This window comes from Poromitra crassiceps (genome assembly GCF_964638095.1).
Source record: "Poromitra crassiceps genome assembly, chromosome: 16".
NCBI lineage: Eukaryota > Metazoa > Chordata > Actinopteri > Beryciformes > Melamphaidae > Poromitra > Poromitra crassiceps.
The window spans coordinates 22,523,596-22,543,531 of NC_139645.1; the positions used below are offsets into that span (position 1 = coordinate 22,523,596).

The 19,936-nt window shown below is 43.8% G+C and overlaps 2 protein-coding genes across 2 annotated transcripts in view; one reads left to right on the forward strand and one right to left on the reverse strand.

Moving 5' to 3' along the window:
* Positions 1–19,936, forward strand: part of LOC310791526 (synapse-associated protein 1-like) — a gene marked incomplete at both ends in the record, with an annotated part of 582,682 nt that overhangs the window by 161,967 nt on the left and 400,779 nt on the right. The gene's annotated exons all lie outside the window — the stretch shown is intronic.
* LOC310791106 (protein NLRC3-like) lies at positions 1,960–19,273 on the reverse strand (the record flags this gene model as incomplete). The annotated part of the gene is made up of 4 exons (XM_083652807.1): positions 19,182–19,273; positions 16,734–18,588; positions 2,845–2,962; positions 1,960–2,016 (listed from the first exon to the last, which is right to left on the reverse strand). Exons 1-4 carry the CDS (start codon positions 19,216–19,218, stop codon positions 1,960–1,962), a joined length of 2,067 nt encoding a protein of 688 aa, XP_083508933.1. The 5' UTR covers positions 19,219–19,273.

Sequence of the window (19,936 nt, forward strand, 5' to 3'; positions counted from 1 at the left end):
TTTCTACAATAACCATCCCCAGGCTCTCGGTGAAATTCAAGGAATGAAGGCATCTCTAGATCTAGTGGACATCTGGAGGCTGTACAGAATCCTGACTTAAACAGATACACATGGTGTAGAGCAGTGGCTCTCAAACTTTTCACATCAAGGACCCCTAAACTGACACAAATTAGACCACAGACCCCCATTTGATAAGATTTTGTCTCAGGGTCCCCCATCTGATAAGCTATTTGCTTTTGGATGTTTTATTACAGAAAGTATATGAAACCCATGACCAAAATAGTCATGTATTCTGTCATTGTGATACTTATGGATGGAATTATACTGAAAATAGTTTTTTGGCCTAGAGGAGAAGGTAGTCGTATTGATTGTTTTCTCATTTATTTTTCTCTTGTTTCCAAGGTATGACTGGTGACCGAGATCTGATCATACTATTATAACAATTCAAATTATTACAGCTGAACATCCTAGGCGGCATGTCCACCCTGCAGCTCACCTGCTGTGCTGGCTCACTTGCTCTTATAGAGAGACAAAATGAAACGTCACTTCCTGTACCAGCGTTGAAAAAAATATGAATGGCAGTGAACGGAGAATAACGTTCCTTTTTTTATCGTGTTTGAATTGTGCCACGGGGTGCCAACGTTAATTTTGTCAATTTAAAACATAACTTTGCATGTAAAGAAAGTCGCAGTTTGTCGTCAAACTGAAACGCAGGGGTTAGTTTCATATAAAAACTACATAGCTCGTGGAAGCTTGTTACATATCGCCGGTCTTCAGCTTTGCCGGTAGAGAAAGTGATGTCACTTAGGCGACAGCGTATGTAGTCTTTCTGATTTATAACGTATAGTGCAACAGTTTGGCGACAAACTGCGACTTTCTTGACATGCAAAGTTATGTTTTAAATTGACAAAATTAACATTGGCACCCTGTGGCACAACTCAAACGGGATCAAAAAAGTAACGTTATTCTCCGTTCACCGCCATTCATATTTCGCCTCTCTATGACATCACTGATGACCACAGCGCATCGCAGCCTCGCCTGCTCTATGACATCACTGATGACAGCATCACTGATGACATCATCACTGAATTTATATAGCCTCTGCCAGGAAGGATGACATCATCAATGATGCCATCACTGAGATGCAAGATGCAATGCGCAATCTTGCATTGCATTGGATTCTGGGATTGATTTGGATTGCATTCTGGGATTGATTCCCAAGCCCAATTAGTGTCTGCCGGTTAGTGGGTATGGCCGGGGCGGAGATCCACTTTAGAAACCGGGTAAGCGATTGTGGTTGTGTTCTATCACTTAAAGTACCGAAATAATTATTTTTTTAGTTTCTGATTGAATTGTCAGCTTCTGCTAACTGAGACCATTTGTCAACTAACGTTGGCTAACTTATAGTGGCTACACTGCCTAAAATTGATCTAGACCTACTAGCTTGCCAGCTAACTGAGTTAGCCAGATTCATCAGCTTAAGATAACATAACTAAATGCTTTCAGGATTTTCACCATGAATACCTGCAGTTCAGCGCTCACTGCTCAGTCAGGCCTACGGTAAACTGGCTATAACTGAATCTAGCATTCAAAATAGATACTGTAGCAGGGACACTGTACCCTGTCCCTGCTACAGTAGTTATTTTTAATGTTAGATTCATTGTTCAAGTTAGTTCTCACTGTGTGTGTGTGTGTGTGTGTGTGTGTGTGTGTGTGTGTGTGTGTGTGTGTAGCTCTGGTAGCTCCAGTCACATCAACACCACTGAAACAATACCATGCCATAGCATGCTAAATTGGCAGTGGTGGATGTTTGTGATACATGAAGCATTGGAGTCTGATGCTGTGTGATATAATCCACTTTCTCTTTCTTCACATTTGACTGAAGACAGACTTCATAAACATTATGACTAATATCAGCTTCACAGGGCTTTGATGGCAGCCTGATCTACTGTACTACTGTTATGTGTTTTTGGATGGAGGTTTGGTGTGTTGTTGTTTTGTGTCAAACTTGCCAGCCTGTTGGAAGAGTTTGACGCAACAAAAAGAAAGAACACAAATAGATACAATACTTTAAAGGATGGCTTTACTGGTAATCAACCCACTTTGTATCATTAATAATCTTGGTAATATAAGCACATGGTCAGTGTTTACCTCTCTCTGTGTTTTCCTCACGAAGATCTCCCATTTCCTCCTCTGGCAAAGCGCTCCGTTGTGACGCGTTTCACGTCACAACGCGTCACAACGGAGCTGCGGAAGTTCTGCTGGAGACGTGGAATCTGCTCGAGGGCGGCTGTTATTGTTTATTTTATTTGTTGAAGTATGCGCACATCCACGGAGAATGCATTGAGAGCCTTAAGGAGCATTAATGACTTGCAGCTGACGGGGGCAGAGTTTCTGCAGACAGGAGCAGGAGCATTTTTCTGCGTGAGGTAAACAGAGAGGGAAGATAAAGGCTGCCCATGTGCTTATATTACTGAGATTATATATGATACAAAGTGGGTTGATTACCGGTAATGCCATCCTGTAAAGGCAAGAAAGCAAGTATTATATAACGGAATCAAAGAAGTTGCATAATAGTAATCAGATGAATTAGGGCCTATATGACTCTCCCTCTCTCTCCTCTCCAGAGTAAAATGATTAAGGCCAACAACATGAGTAGAATTTGAGATCTAAGCCCCTAAAACCAGACCATGTCTGATTTCAGATTGATCGACTCTATACAGACGTCCACACATTATAAAATTCATATAATATTCATATCAGCACATTATTAAATATGATGTCTGACCTCAGAGTCTCCAGTCTGCAGTGTGGACTCTCCAGTCCAGCACAGAGCAGCTTCACTTGTTTTGAACCCTGCAGGTTGCTCTCACTCAGGTCCAGTTCTGTCAGATGGGGGTTGGACTTCAGAGCTGAGGCCACGACTTCACAGTGAGCCTCTGTCAACCAGCAGAACCTCAATCTGAATAAAGAATAAAGAAGAAGTTGAACTTCACAGCTGAGACCAGGGGCCCTGGTCTCGCAAACGCACTGATTAGTGCTTGTGCAGTGTTTAACGACGGGCACTAGTGCAATTTGGAGGTGTGACCAAACCCTCTGCTATTCTCCCTGCCGTGCAAAATGCCTGTGTGCTCTGTGCAAAATCATGAAATGGGCGTGCTTATCACCTGTGCAGGCAGGAATGATGCAGGCCACACTGATTGGTTTGATTGATGTAAAGCCCAGACCCTGGGCATCACATCAATCAAACCAATCAGATTCCCGTCTCTCACTCCCTTTAATACCGTTTGTGGGTGTGGAGAACCCGGCACATATTTGTATTATTGATCATAATCATTTTCACCTCATAATTTTCACATAAATCACCCAAATGATGTTATTTTTTAATGTGCACTCCCAGGAGTATCAAACAGGTGTTGTCTATTCAGTTTAAGAATGGCACTTTCTGCAAATGAACTCTATCTATCATTATCTATTTATTTATTTACATTGCCAAGAGAGAATGAGAGATATACTGTATAGAGATAGGGAGAGAGAGAAAGGGAGGCAATGGACTTCTCAGATGAAGGCAGGTAATACAATAGGGCTTATTGTATTGTAGCCTATATATATATATCTTTTCTTTACTCAGTTTAGGCTCAAGCAAATACTGAAAAATCAAATGGAACTAGCAGCGCTCACAGGTCAAGTTTGAAAAAAAGGTTTAAATCCACACAGCAGCAGTGAACAGAGGTGTTTCAGCCTGTGGCTTTCCTCAGTGTTAATGAGAGAATGGGTGTGACCTCATATATAAAACGAGGCAAATTTGAGGTTGATTATGTTTATAAGAACAATCCTTCTTGTTCTTTTGTCAAATGTTGGTAGATACATTGATGATTTGTTTTGTGTTCACTGGTTCATCTGTGGAGCTGGAGGGCTTGAAGGAATTTCTTAATTCTAGAGTTCCTACTATCACCTTCACGTTAGAGGCAAGCAGTGAGTCTGTGTCCTTTTTACATGTGAGAGTTAATACATGTGAATTACTACAAATATAGATAGAGCCCCAGGACTTCAGAGCTGAGACCAGGAGCCTTATCGTCGTAAAATCTGTAATTTAGTGCTTGCTCGTGTTTAGCGCTGAGCGCACCGCAAAATGGGGGCGTGCTCAAGTGTGTTGACATCTCACAACAATCATCACATCATTTAAAAACATCTGTGATTTGCAGCTTTTAATTTATGCAATTCTGGTTCTTTAGTTGGCTGGAAAATAGAAACGTGTTTGCAACGGGGAAACAGGGACATTTGATTGACAATAATATTGCAAGTAGGCTACAATGTCCAAGTTTTCTCAATTAATTTCCCATTACCCCCTATTTGTATCCTATTTTCTTCCTGAGGGAGGAAGATGGGAACTGACAGATGTAGGCTACTCAAAGGGGGGGAATAATTGTAGACTAATATTATAGTAGGCTATTAATTGGCATTAAGGCATTGGTGATTAATTAATCTGTATGGTGTGTGTGCACGCGTGCAGTTTCGGAGAGAGAGGGGGGGTATAATCGATCAACAAAACATTTTCACCTCATAATTTTCACATAAACTCCCAAAATAATGTTATTTTTTAATGTGCACTTAAGGGAATAACAACCAGGTGTTTATTCATTTTAAGGATGGCATTTAACTGTTTCTGCAAATGAATTTGAATGAAATTGCACGATGGACACTGTAATCTCCATGTGTAATTTGGACATCTCCACAGCATCTCATCAAACATCTCATCAACACCATCACATAACAATAACACTGGGCCCTATCGTGGCAAAAGCGGTAATTTAGCGCTTGCGCCGGGCGAAGCACAAATTAATGGACGTTCCCAAATCATCTGCTATTCTCTGTGATGCACAAAATGCCACTTGTCCCAGCGCCACAGTGATTTATGCAGGATTAACTCTGGATATTATTCAGAGGCGTGCAGGCTTGGTGCGGGCGTTATCATCCACACAACCAATCAGTGTCGCTCCTTTCATTCCCTCCAATTCATATGTGCAAATGTCATATGGTTGTCCACGCGCATTAGACGTTTCATATAAATAGGCTATAACATACACATGTAAAAATATGTTTCTTTAATAGGCAGGGATGTGTGAGAATTTAATTCTAGCCTATTTCAACATATCAAAATTGTCCCAAGTGCCGGGTTCATCTTAGGCTATTGCATGCGTGCAATTGCAGCGAAGGGGGTTACTGTATCACTGGCCGACCTGACTTGCTCAAATCTACTGTGTGTGTGTGTGTGTGTGTGTGTGTTTGTGTGTGTGTGTGTGTGCACACACAAGGTTTTGGAGAGAGAGGGGGGTTAGCCCACTGTAGAAAGAGGATATCAGCATGATTGTGGCACTTTACATGTGATACACGTTTTTCAGTGAATAATAGTTGATTGCCTCACTGAGTAATCTGCTGTTACCCAATTTTAGCAGCAGAATTTGATGTCCTGGCATTTGTATTTTAATGGGACATCCATGCGCAAAGAATTGCGTGCATGCTGACGATAGCAGAAGGCAAGGATTTTGTGGGGACACACCTGGTTTGGCTTGGGGCACGCCCACACCTGTGTTTGGCCCAGACGCTGGCGCAAAACTGGAAGGCATCGTGCCAACACACAAATTGCCACTGGCGGGAGGCGGACGATAGCATAAGACGCAGGGAAGATAGCATAAGACGTAAGGCGTGCAAACCCGGACTCAAGCGCAAAAAGCGGATAGGGCTTGTACCAAGATAGGGCCCCAAGGATTTCCCGTGCACTGCTGGAGCAGTGCGGAGAATAATTGTGCACTCAGGTGCAGCGGGGTTTTAGACCTGCTTTTCAGAGCTCTAAGCGCAAGTAATTGAGCAAACGTGAGGATTTAGCATGGCCACGCCTGGTTTAACTTAAGGCACACCCACAGGTGCGCCGGGCCTGAAAACCCAGAACCCAGAACTTCAGAGCTGAGGTCTCAGAGTTCACAGACAGAAAGACTGTTTACACATTTAATGTGAAATGAGAGATTATCAAAGCACTATTAAATTTAGGGTCTTATGTGAGTAATTGTGTGCCTCAGAAACGAGAATTACTTTCAACCCTAACCCCAAAAATCGACACTTTTCTACAAGGTCTGGATTTCCATTTCGTCATTGAAGAGAGCGGAGCGCGCGGTGCTAAAATGCATGATATTATCACGTCATAAGATTTAATCGAATCACACACACGCATGCACGCACGCGCGCACACACACACTGACACACACACACACACACACACACACACACACTCCATCTCTCTCTCCTTCTCTCTGAGAGAGAGGAAAATACCTGCTGCAGACGGGACACGCCCACACAGTCCGCGGGAGAACATACACTCTAAAATATAATTGATTCTCATAACTTTTTTTCTATAAGAGGTCTTCCAATTTACGGGATTTTTTAGTTAAGTCAGATCTGCCAAAAAGTAAAAGTCATTTTCTTTCTCTTTCTAACTTGTCTAGTGGTAATTTCCCTTGTCATAATTGTGTACATTGTTATGCCATGCTCAAGGGAAATCATTTCACTCATCCTAAGTCTGGTGCTGACATTAAGGTGAGAGGCAGGATCACATGTAACACGAGATATGTGGTGTATTTGTTAAAATGTCCATGTAATCTATACTATGTTGGTAAAACAAAACGTGAGTTAAAAACAAGAATCTGTGAACATAAATGTTCTATACGCAACCATGATGAGAAGTCATCAGTTGCTAGACATTTTGGGCTCTATCGTTGCAGCGGCGCAGTTTCTAGGCCGAGCGCCAGCCGCAGCGCAAAGCAGTGGGCGTGGAAAGGCGCACTTGATATCTTGGTATCGGCGCTAAACTCAGCCTCAACCATTATAACCACGCCTTTTAAGCGTAAAATTATGCATTGTCCGCTCATTGGAGAATTGCAGGGAAGAGACACACGCTTGCCTTTTAAGCTCCAATTCCTGGACAAATCCGGTAAAACCAGACAAAGCCAAGGGCTCCGCCGCCCCCCCCTCCCTTCATCCGGTCTGTCTATCTCCATATATAGGCTATTATTCCATATTATTGCTTCTCAAACCAATCTAACTGCAGTTAAAATACTGCAAGCATGTAAATACCGTAAAATACCAATTATTAGCCCGGCGTTAATTGACAAAATATGTAGCCAGACCCCGCGTCAATATGGGACCTGCGGCAGTTTGGGACCTGCTTTAATTATTTTTGTACAAAAATATTGCTCAGCAAAGATTGTAAATAGTATGAAATTGTTTATTTAAACCATTTATTTTAATGAGTTGGCTACAGTCAGCACCCCACACGATTGCTTGTCTATGGGGAGAGCCGCGCCTCCCTCTCAGCGCAGCAGAGCACATTGCATGCCAGTTCTGGCCTGTACATGAAATCAAATAAAATTTGAGCTGAACTGTGACCTACCGGTATTTACCACTAAACTTTCTCCGCTGAAGGTGAGAGAACATGATCATCATGTGAGCAGATTATTTGTTGCATGCGCTGCCTCCTCCGCTGGCTGCATGCGCTGCCTCCTCCGCTGTTCATCACTCACGGAGCACCCTCTTCAGTAGCGCACATGTGAAAGAGCGGTGAAATACCAATTAGAAGCGGACTTCTATGCCCGCTGGCAGGGAAATATACCATAGGCACATTTCTCAAAATAATTATTACACCAGAGATGTCGGTTTTAGTGTATAAAAATCTTCAGGAAATGCCTACACAATTTTCAGAATCATCAGATGTTGAGGGAAAACGAATTTTGATCAGCAAGTTTCGTGCATGTGTTTTTTTTCCTCGTTGTTCCCGTTTCCTCGTTGTTCGTATTCTTCATCCGATTTTTCTTCTTCGTTGTGTTTGGGAGATGCATTCAACAGGATGTCGCAAAGGTAAAAAGAAAACATTGAAAAAACTAACCGGGCGTCAAATTGGGACCTGCTTTTATGTACAAAATATGTATCCAGACCCCGCTTATATATGGGACCCGCGGCAATTTGGAAGTCGGCTTCTAATTGGTATTTTACGGTACATGCCTATAATGTCAATTATCTGAATGAAATAATAATACATATTAATTAGGAATATTAGTAATATTAGTAGCCTAGCTAATTTCGGGGGGGGGGGGGGGGGGGGTAATAAAACGTAGAGCTATATTACACATAAATGGGGATTATTATGATAGCCTAAACTAAATTTATGAAACTGCATTACAGCTTCACCCAAAGCCTGAGAAGGGTTGCAATCTTATATTCTATTGTATTCTAAAGTATTTTTTTCTATATATTGTATTCTCCATTCACTTTCCTGTCCCCGGTGCACAGAATCCTGCTTTAGGCCTGCTTTTCAAAAGCGCAAAGCGCTAAAAGTAGGCCAGGTCGGAAGATGGCTGGAAGATAGCAGTACGCCGGTATTTAGCGCTGACACGCCCACTTCGGCGCATTCAGGGACTCCGCCACGCCCATTCGGCCTAAAGCGCATTTGGCAGCCTAAAGCCTATTGCTATTTTCCCGAAACAGGCGCAAGGCACGTTTTTTTGCGGTTAAGGCCCGTAATAGCGCCGATGGCCTGTGGGAGAATAGGGCCCCCTAACAGCTTAAAACACAGTTTGAGCGACTTGCACTACATGGGCATAGAAACAGTTAATATGCCACGGAGAGGGGGCAATAGAGACAAAATCCTCCTTCAGAGAGAAACTTATTGGATCCATTCCCTCCACACCCTCATTCCTAATGGATTGAATGAGGAGATTTCATTTACTTGTTTTTTGTAAAACATACTAATTTCCTTATCGTTTTTTGTAAAACATACTAATTTCCTTATCTTTTTGTAAAGTATATATATTTTTTCTGAAGTATATCCATTAACTTTGATGTTCACAAAGCATTCTCAGGTGTGTGGGTTCTCTACATTGTTGACTCCCCCTGCTGACTCTGGACTCCTTAATTAGGGTGAAGGTGAATCACCTGTGTGTTTTTTTGCCTTCACACGCTGAAGAAGGGCGGCTGCCCCGAAACGTCCGTGTGGCAATAAATATTCTTTTAACTTGGAGTGCTGTCCTTATCCTTATTTCTCATAACTTTTGCCATGACTGTCAAACCTAAATTCATATACTTTGCGACGTTCATCATCGTTCAAATTTGGCTGGTGGCTTATTAACACTTTCAGTGCCACGGCCCTTGGGCAAAAGGTTGCTTGCTGTGCCACATAGGCCGCAATGCATTTTAAAACAGTCATATAATTTTTTTAATAATTACTATGTAAACACTGAACACGCACAAATAACGATGAGACTCTCTTCTATCACCTGCAAAAAAAAGTTTATTGATCCCATTTTCCGTTCTTTAGTTATGAGCCGGAGAAGATAGCCTGATTGAACGAAAAACATACCTTTTTTTCTACGAGCTGAGATAATGAGCCTTTTGTGAAATTAAACATTTCAAGCACATCTCTGACTCTGAAGCGAATTTTCTGATGTCTGGGTCTGTCTGGGTGAAGTGTATGCTGCTCTGCTGCTCTCCGTGCTCCCCCCCCCCCCCCCCCCCCCTCAACTGCACACGCCTCCTGGGTGTGTCTTATGTGTCTGGTGGCTCTCAGTCTCTGCTGAGTTTGCTGCGCACACACAGTGAATGGTGCGCGACATTCAGCTTTTTGGTTCCGCGTGTGTTTGTCACGGGCTGGCATGCTTCCAGTTCGGAATAATAATGCTGATTATGTGAATGTGCTGTTGCAGCGTACATGGAAGTGCTCAGTTGTGACAGCGGATGCTGCTGCTGGGGGCACAGCTGGCGTTGTGCTCGTTTATGGAGGCACGTCGATGCATACGGACGGATGCGATGCGATTTCCTCATTTTGCCCAGTGACTATTTCTGTGTGTTTGGCTCCTTTTTCTCTGATCAGGAGAGTGCTGTCGCCACCTAATGGGTTTGTAAAATAGGTTATCGACCTCCAATAGCTACAATATTGTTAGAGGCGACGTAAGAAGCTTAGATCGACACCCCCCCGTCAAAAAAACAATTTGGAGTTATGACGCCATTTGGCGTCGCTGGCACTGTACGGTAAATTTCTAATGACGCCATATGGCGTCGCTGGCACTGAACGTGTTAACATAGGTTCCTGTGAAGTGATGAACTCAAAATGCTAAATAATAAAAAAAATATTTCTGGTTTCCAGGGACTTTAATGTATAAGCATAAACCAAACAGAAAATAATACATGAATGCAATTGTATCATATTAAAGCATTTCTGTAAAAAACAGTTTAAGAAAATAATGAAAAATGATGGAGATTTCAGTGTGAGCTCCACAGGCTGTTCAGTTGTGGTAAAACAGCTCAGTAGAACAGCCTGACACCATTAGAGTCAGTCTGGCTTCACCACAGATTTGGTTGGGGTTTAGTAACTTTTAAAGTTTTGAGCCTACAGCATCATATTTACCACTTTGTCAGCTCGGTCATGTGACTCTCTGTAAATATGATATTTCTGACATGAGCTGAAGGCAGGAGAAGACTGGGGGAAACTTTCATACACAAGTAGTTAGGTAGCTAGCAATCATGTCACGGTGCCAGGGTCTGCATGGGAGATTAGTTCCTGTACACACACACACACACACACACACACACACACACACACACACACACACACACATACACATACACATACACATACACACACACACACACACATATAATACAGTATACAGTATATATATATATATATATAAATATATATATATATATACTGTATATATATATATATATTTTTTTTATACAGTTTATATATAGGCTATAGTTTATATAGGTGTGGATATATATGGTTTATATAATACATTAGTATTATTACTAGTATTGTCTTTTAAATGGGCACTGCACTTTTAACATCTTAACACTGCTTTTGTCAGTTTTTATGCTGCAGTATGTATATTTGAAACTAAAATCCTGGCTCCCGCTGGCCAGTGACACTTAGGAATAGACTAGGTGACAACCAAGTATAGTTTGGTGACAAGCTGGAGAGACAGTTGACGGTCGGAGAGATGGCATCCGGTACAGGATGGGTTTTAGCACCCCAGCCTGGCTCTCTCGTGAGGGAGAAATCCACAAACGCTACGGATTAGCCTCCTGAAAATCTGCGCAAACATCGGCGCGGCCTGGGGTCCTTCAGGCTAGAGCGAGGTGCTCGGCGCAGGCGAATGACGTGCAGCGCACAGGCCTTCTTGAGGCATCCTCCCTGCCCATGGTACGGCATGGTAGGATTGCCTTCTTCCACGGGAGGTTCTGGTGAGATGAAGGAGGTGCCCGGCCTGGAATCACCCCACAGGGCCTTAGACCCTCCATGCACCGAAGGTCTTGCAACACTGCGGTGTAGCACTAACTCTATTGCAGCGGATTGGGCGTGATCAACCCTTCCGCGGGCAACGTTGCAGACAGAGTAGGAAGGCTGATCAGTGAGCGGCTGCTTCTGGGACGCGGGTCGGGGTCGTAATCGGCCTCGGCTGGGTCTACTGGGCGAGGGTGTATGATGTTGTCAGACCCGAAACACCTTACGACCCCAGTTAACATCACTGATGACGCGTCCCAGAGCATGCTGCAGTATGTATATTTGAAAAAAGAAAATGATATGTGTCTGTGTGTTTTTAACACGTTGAGTGCCATAGCCGAGATATCTCGTCTTACATAATCCAGCGGTTAAGTGCCATAGACGAGCTATCTCGTCTTACATAAACATTTTTTTTTTTTGACGGTGGGACATCAATCAACCCCTTTTACATCTTCGAGATCACTATTGGAGCAAGAGAATGTGTATACCGTAAATTCCGGACTATAAGACGCACCGGTCTATAAGCCGCAGCACCAAAATTGACTATTTTTTTCTTCTATAAGCCGCACCGGACTATAAGCCGCGGGTGTTTTGATGTTTAATTACCATATGAAAGGGTTCTGCACAGAGAGGAATGTCGGGAAAGAGATCGCTGTTTGGGGAAGCTCCCATTTATTTTCAACAAAACAAGCATTACGGTAGGGTAGGCTATAGGCTATAAGAAGCTCCCATTTATTCACATTTCAACAAAATAAATACCGTAGCTATAAAAAATAAAATAATAATAATAATAAAACAATCCTCAAAAGGATAAAGTGCTGTAAAAACAATAAAACAATTCTCAAAAGGTTAAGGTGCAGTAAATAACTGGAAAACAAAAAACAATCCTCAAAAGGATAAGGTGCTGCCAACAAAACCAGGTAATCCTTCTCTTCATCTTTTAGATGAAGGTGCAGCAAACGGCTGTAAACAGAGTCAAAGTAAAGTCACTAATCCTCGTCTTCCTCGTCTTCCTCTTCTTCCTCCGTACTGAAACCAGCAAAGTCCTCAACTTCAGTGTCGGAAACGAACAGGTTCAGGGTGGCTTCGTCAACCACTCCTCTCTCTCCTTCGTTGTCGCTCTCAAAACCAACGAACTCCTCTTCGTCACTGTCCGACTCGAACAGCCTCTGAAGGCCCTCAGATGTGGCGGCGTCCTCCTCTTCGTCACGCAGCAGTCCAGCCTTTCGGAACCCGTTGGTGATCGTGGATGTCTTAACACTCCTCCACGCTGTCAGGACCCACTGGCAAACTTGTGCGAAAGTTGCCTTCCTCATTCGCCCTGTTTTTGTGAATGACTTGTCCCCGCTCGTCATCCACGTCTCCCACTCGATGCGCAGCGCCACTTTAAATGCGCGATTGACACTGATGTCGAGTGGCTGGAGATGCTTGGTCGTGCCCCCAGGTATCACAGCTGGAATGCTGTTTGTTTTTTTGATGGCTGCTTTGACCGAATCGGTGATATGAGCCCTCATGCTGTCCAGGACGAGCAACGCTTTCTTTTGGTGAAAGTATCCTCCAGGGCGCTGGACGTAGCACTGAGACAACCACTCCTTCATGACACTTTCCATCATCCACCCTTTCTTGTTGACTTTGACGACGATACCAGTGGGCATTTTCTCTTTCGGCATCGTAATCCGCTTGAAAATCACCATTGGCGGCAGCTTCGCTCCAGATGCTGTGCAGCCTAGAACACAGGTGAAGTTGGTTCTCTCGTGACCTGTGGTTCTTAACGTGATCGACGATTCACCTTTTTTGTTCACAGTGCGAGTGAGTGGCAGGTCGAACGTCAAGGGCACTTCATCCATGTTTATGATGTGCTCCGGTTCGATGGAATGATCCTTGATCTTCCTTTGTGTGTATTCGCCGAAGTTTGCGATTTTCTCCTGGTAGTCGGGAGGGAGTTGTTGGCACACAGTCGTCCGCGCCCGGACAGACAGTCCCTTTCGTCTCATGAAACGAAAGCACCAAGATGGCCCACCTCTGAAATGTTCAATTTTCATCTCGGTGGCTACTGTTTTTGCCTTCAGTCGGATCTGCACCGTGGAAACGCCTCTGCCGTCTGCTCGCTGGGTCAACACCCAGTCCTCAAGGAAATCTTCAAGCTCCGGCCATCTGCTTTTGTGGCCTCTGAAGGACTTTTTAGTTTTCTTACACTGAGAAAGTTCCTCCTGCTGCTTTTTCCAACGTCTCACCATCGATTCATTTACGCCCAGAGTACGCGCGGCTGCTCTATTTCCCTCTTTTAGTGCTAGTTCGACTGCTTTCAGCTTGAATGCTGCGTCGTGTGAATTTCTTCGTACCTTCCCCATCGTAAGTGAGAGACAGACTGCTAGTCGTGTTGTGTTCCGGGCTGATGAACTTTGCTTACCGTAATTACCATATGTAAGGGTTCACGCACAGAGGGGATTGTTGGCTGTTTGAGGAAGCTCCCATTTACCGTATTACCATAACATTTCAACAAAACAACATAACACAACACCTTTGTTTATTTCGACAGTGCACACAGTGTCCGCGGTGTGGTGAAAAGAGGGCAACAGAGGAAATTAAAACAGAAGTGGATTTATAGGTAGAAAGAGTGCTAAAAAAGAGAGATTTTATTTGTATTTGAAATTTTTTTTTCTGAAAAAATCCATAGATAAGACGCACCGTTATATAAGCCGCAGGGGCCAAAAAACGGGAAAAAAGCCGCGGCTTATAGTCCGGAATTTACGGTAATCTATTTTACCGACCACTAAGTGGCGACAGTGCTCTCCTGACTAGAGGAAGGCAAGCATTTTTTTAACTTGTCACGCCATTCTCACCCCAGCCATTCTCATGAAAATGGATGGGGGAAAACGCTTTCGTTTTCGCGCTGATTGCTGGCGATGCGGGATTGCAAATTTACATAATAGATTACAGGTGGAACACACTTTGAAACACGCAGCATAAATATGACCAGAATCGCAAAAGCTTCTCTCAACCAAAACTCCAAGAAGCGAGCGAGTCCATCCCGACTTCCTCAAACAGCGGCCGCGCAGCCACAGGCACAGGACAGCAGCAAAGCACTGAGACTGGTGACAAGCTTGTGACGGCCGCTGCAGCCAAGAAGAACGCCCACGGAGGGAGGAGTTAAAGCAACTCTCCCTCTCGCTCTCTCCCTCTCTCTCTCTCCTCTCTCTCTCTCTCTCTCGAGAGAGAGGAGAGAGAGAGAGAGAGAGAGGAGAGAGAGAGAGAGAGAGAGAGAGAGAGAGAGAGAGAGCGCACAGAGTGGGAGACAAGGGCACCCATAATCACAGGCACGTGAGGTGGTTCTAAAAATCCATTTATCTCCAAACTCTCTGAAAATCTCTGAAACCATGCTGTACTCAACGGCTAATATCTACATAACTACTAACTCTGCAAACTAACTCTTTTAGACAGAGAAAGCACACATTCTATTAGTTATTTTTAGATGATTGGTGTTCACGAATTCTTAACAGAAAATAATCCTCGGCTCTTGTAAAATGAGCCAGAATCCTCAAAAAAAAACCTGGCACAACTTACCTACAGGATTGAAAAAATGGCTGGCACTCAATGTGTTAATGTGTTTTGTAACATGCACCTGAGCCTGGTGGAAGGAAAAATGTCTGTTGTGTTGTGACAGACAATAACGTTTTTGAATCTTGAATCTTAATCATTGGTATGAAATATTGTAACTCTGATGGTGTCAGGTATGAAGGTCACTCTAGTCTACACCAGGGGTTTTCAAAGTGTGGAAGACTGCGCCTCCCCTCAGAGAACATATAGACAAACACCCCCCTCCCCCACACACACACACACACACACACACACACACACACACACACACACACACACACACACACACACACACACACACACACACACACACACACACACACACACCATTTATTATTGCCATTATTACCTACTATTATTGTTCTATGCTCCACTTGGGCATAACGAGTTCCAAAGATGTAAACATGTTTATGCTATATTCTTTAATATTTTAAAACCTCTTTATCCTACTTTTTTCAAATATCCTCTTTTAAACATTTTATACATCTGTATCCACTCTAAAGGACTTTTAATCATTTTTTATTATCTTACTATCTTTATTATAACTAGTGGGATACAGTGTATCGAGTAAATGTTGTGTTCTCTGTATGTTCTGCCTCTATGGACTGTGTCTGCAGCCAGGCTGGCCAGCGTGGACAGACAGTTCTCCAGCCCCATAAATCTTGTAGAATTTGTCTGAAATAGCTCCTTAACAGATACAAAAATATGACCATATATGTGTTTGATGTACATAGAAAGAACTGCAGCAATCAGATTGGTGAAACACGCATTTAAAAAAAATTGTGTTTTCCTTCTTTCTGGTTTCTCCTCTGACACCCTGAGCTCACCTCACAGAGGCAGTCAGACTGCGGGCGCTGTGCCCCTGGATGAAGCCACGGTCTGCGTGACGTAAATTCCGTCATCAGAGGGTGTTCATACAGGCTCTCTGCAGACAACCATGTACGCTACTTTTGTGACTGCGCGGACATGTCTGGTCGAGGCTTTGTATTTTCTTCAATGTTTTCGGTGTCACGTCAGGGGACGCACGCCTCACACTTTTTAAACCGATGGTCTAGACTCAGTGTTGCCAGATGGCAAATGTTGAATTATCGTACCAGAGGGTCAAAATTATCGTTTTTGGAGTGAAATTATCGTACGCGCCCCCCCCAGTGCGGCTGACATAGGCTACTTTTTGGACTTGGCGTGATCTCAGCCTGCGTTGCAACAACAACAAAAAGCTTTAGAGTCACACCCTGCAACAGCTTTGAGCCAGCCAGTGAATAAAGTGTCACTTTCACATTCAGTCAGGGTACATTTGTTTTCTGTGCTTACTTTTTGGCTGTCCAGGCAGCTCCCCTCCCGGCTCTCCCCTGTCGTCACATTCCTCCTGGTCGGCACCACTCATTTTCTTTATGTTTTATTTGATAGTTTCCAAGACTCGCCCCGTATCTTCCTGCATTCTGCTCTGTGACGCGCACCTACTGTGACTGTCTGTGTTTATGGTTTTCAGGTTGTGCGCGGCCGTGCCGGGTTCTATTTCCTTCTCCCTCCCAACCAATCATGACTCACGTTCACATCATGTGCCTCACGTTCAAGCACGTATTGGCTGCAAAGACGTTGTGTGAAGAGATGTATAAACAGATAGAGTGATAGACGTAGGATTCGACTGAGTGTCACAAAATGATGAAATTATCGTACATTTGGGGGATTTGGGGATTATTGATCGTACATCGTACAGATGTCGAAATTATCGTACAAATACGATAATTATCGTACGTCTGGCAATGCTGTCTAGACTGTTCTATACTGTTACTAACAGAGTACTAACCGAGCCTTCCTGCAGTTCCTCACAGCTGGGATCAGTCTCTGTCGCCCCAACATTGATGCGTTGTAGGCCTCCAGGTCGAACACATCCAGAACCTCCTCTGACATCTGCAGCATGTAGGCCAGAGCTGAGCAGTGGATCTCAGAGAGTTTATTCTCTGATCTGTTCTCTGACTTCAGGAACTTTTGGATCTCCTGGTGTACTGACTGGTCATTCATCTCAATCAAACAGTGGAAGATGTTGATGCTTCTTTCAGGAGAGGTTAAGTAATGTGCATTTTTCCCATCATCACTGTTCATCTTCAGGTTGCTGATGGCTCTCTGGATGCTGTCTGGACTGCTCTCTGTCTTACCCAGCAGGCCTCGTAAGAGTTTCTGGCTGGACTCCAGTGAGAGGCCATGAAGGAAGCGGACAAAGAGGTCCAGGTGGCCATTTTTACTCTTCAGGGATTTGACCATGGCTCTCCTCAGAAAGACATCCAGGGATTGTTCACCATCTTCTTCTTCTTTTTCTTCCTCGTCTTCTTCTTCTTCTTCTTCTTCTTCGTCTTCTTTCAGGAATGTCTCCAGCACCCTCTCATCCCTGTTTGTGTGACAGTGGAACAGGTAGACAGCAGCGAGAAACTCCTGAATGCTCAGATGGACAAAACAGAAGACCTTCTCCTGCTGGTACAGCACACACTCCTCTTTAAAGATCTGTGTGAAGACTCCTGAGTACACTGAGGCTGCTGTCATATCAATGGCGCACTCTTTCAGGTCGGCTTCATAGAAAATCAGGTTGCCCTTCTCCAGCTGCTCAAAAGCTAGTTTTCCCAGAGAGAGAATCATCTCCCTGGTCTCTGTAGTCCAGTGTGGATCTGTCTCAGCTCTCCCATGATACTTGATGTTCTGCTGTTTGCACTGAACCAGCAGGAAGTGGATGTACATCTCAGTCAGGGTCTTGGGCAGGTCTTTTCCCTCACTGGTTTTCAACAGATCCTCCAGAACTGTAGCAGAGATCCAGCAGAAGATTGGGATGTGGCACATGATGTGAAGGGTCCGTGACGTCTTGATGTGTTTGATTATTCTTTTGGCCTGCTGCTCATCTGTGAATCTCTTCCTGAAGTACTCTTCCTTCTGTGGGTCAGTGAAGCCTCTCACCTCTGTTACCATGTCAACAAACTTTCCAGGGATCTGATTGGCTGCTGCAGGTCGTGTGGTTACCCAGATGCGAGCAAGGGGAAGCAGATTCCCCTTGATGAGGTTTGTCAGCAGCACATCCACTGAGGTCGACTCTGTAACATCAGTCAGGATCTCGTTGTTCTTGAAGTCCAGAGGAAATCGACACTCATCCAGACCGTCAAAGATGAACACAACCTGGAACTTGTCAAACCTGCAGATTCCTGCTTCTTTGGTGTCCGGAAAGAAGAGATGAAGAAGTTCCACCAAGCTGAACTCTTTATCTTTCAGCAGATTCAGCTCTCGGAAAGTGAACAGAAATATGAACTGTATATCGTGGTTGGCTTTGTCTTCAGCCCAGTCCAGAGTGAACTTCTGTGTTAAGACTGTTTTCCCAATGCCAGCCACTCCCTTTGTCATCAATGTTCTGGTTGGTTCATCTCTTCCAGGTAAGGGATTAAAGATGTCTTCACATCTGATGGTTGTTTCTGGTCTCACTGGTTTCCTGGACGCTGCTTCAATCTGTCTGACCTCATGTTCATCATTGACCTCTCCACTCCCTCCCTCTGTGAGGTAATGCTCTGTGTACATCTGATTCAGAAGTGTTGGGTTTCCTGCTTTAGCAATGCCCTCAAACAAACACTGAAACTTCTCCTTCAGACTGGATTTGTGTTTTTGTTGTGGATGTTGATGTTGAGTTTCTGAAAGAACAAAGAACATCAGTGACCTTTAAAGCTTGTAATGAATATATCTTGTTAGGTCAATGTTTAGATTTTCAGCAGAGTTTGGACATGCTCATGGCTTCTATCATTTTAAACTATAGCCACTATAAACCGTAAAGTTCCAACATGAAGGACGACGAAACTCAGTTTCTTTATCTTGTGTTCTTGTTGGAATGGATTTGGCATGTTCCAAACCGATGATGACTCAAATACATTCAGAATAAATTAAAGAGGTCTTAACAAGTCAAATGAGATCAAAATGAGCAAAACTCAAATATAATGTTCTTCTCTCTCTCTAATAATTTGTTTCTTGTTTGGTTATATGTTCTTTCTTTGTTGCGGTTGAGAACTGTGGCTTGACAGCATCTTCCAGCTACAGCTTGTGCACCTGATTCAAATGAATTAGATGAGGCGCCCCAAATGATTTGTTCCTATATTGTTTTGTCAATTCTTTCACTTATAGGTGGCATCATTGTCTTGAAAACTAAGCAAAACTCTAACAGACATAAATCAGCCATTGTCCACCACCTCCCCTCTCTCTCCATGACATTAAAGCTGTTAAAGACTCTTACTCCTCTGCAGCTCCTCAGCCAGCTCCTCCTGCTTCATTCTCCTCAGGAAGAGCAGTGTGATGTTTAGAAAAGCCTCTGTGCTCCTCCTCGGCTCTTCCTCCACACCATCCACCTCCTCCTCCACCCTCTGACTCTCTGAGCATTCTGCCTCATCTGGACTCAGAACCCTCCGGAACCTTCTCAGCTCCATCTTCACAAAGGTGATGATGTTCTCCTCAAGCAGCTGGAACAGAATAATATACATATTAAACCTTCATACTAAAATCTGCAGACAAAATTACATCCATCTTCAGAGACTGAAAGCCTGCACTGATCTAAAGAGTGCAGCATGGAGATTCAACATGATCTCACAAATAATTATGGAATAGAAATGTTGACCCACAGCACAAAGCCTTCTAGTTTCACAACAATGGCTCTAAAATAGTTGAATGTGAACGTCAGTTTCTGCCTCAGTCCACAGCTACTTCCTGGTTACTGAGCCGGCCGTGACCACCAAGTTGCCCCAGTAGAGAGTTGTGGGAGCCTCGTCCTTGCCTCACACCCGCCTCGGCCCCGCCCTCTAGTGGCCAAACAAACTTTATTTTTGAACAATTTTAAATGTGTTTTGGTGAAAGTAGAACGTCTGGGCTGTGGACCCACGTTACTATGTCACAATTCTTTGTGAGACTGAGTTGGGATATTATAATGACCAGAATGGTTTATATGCTGCGCCCTGCGGAACATTACAATCATGACAGTAGTTAGATAACTTTCTT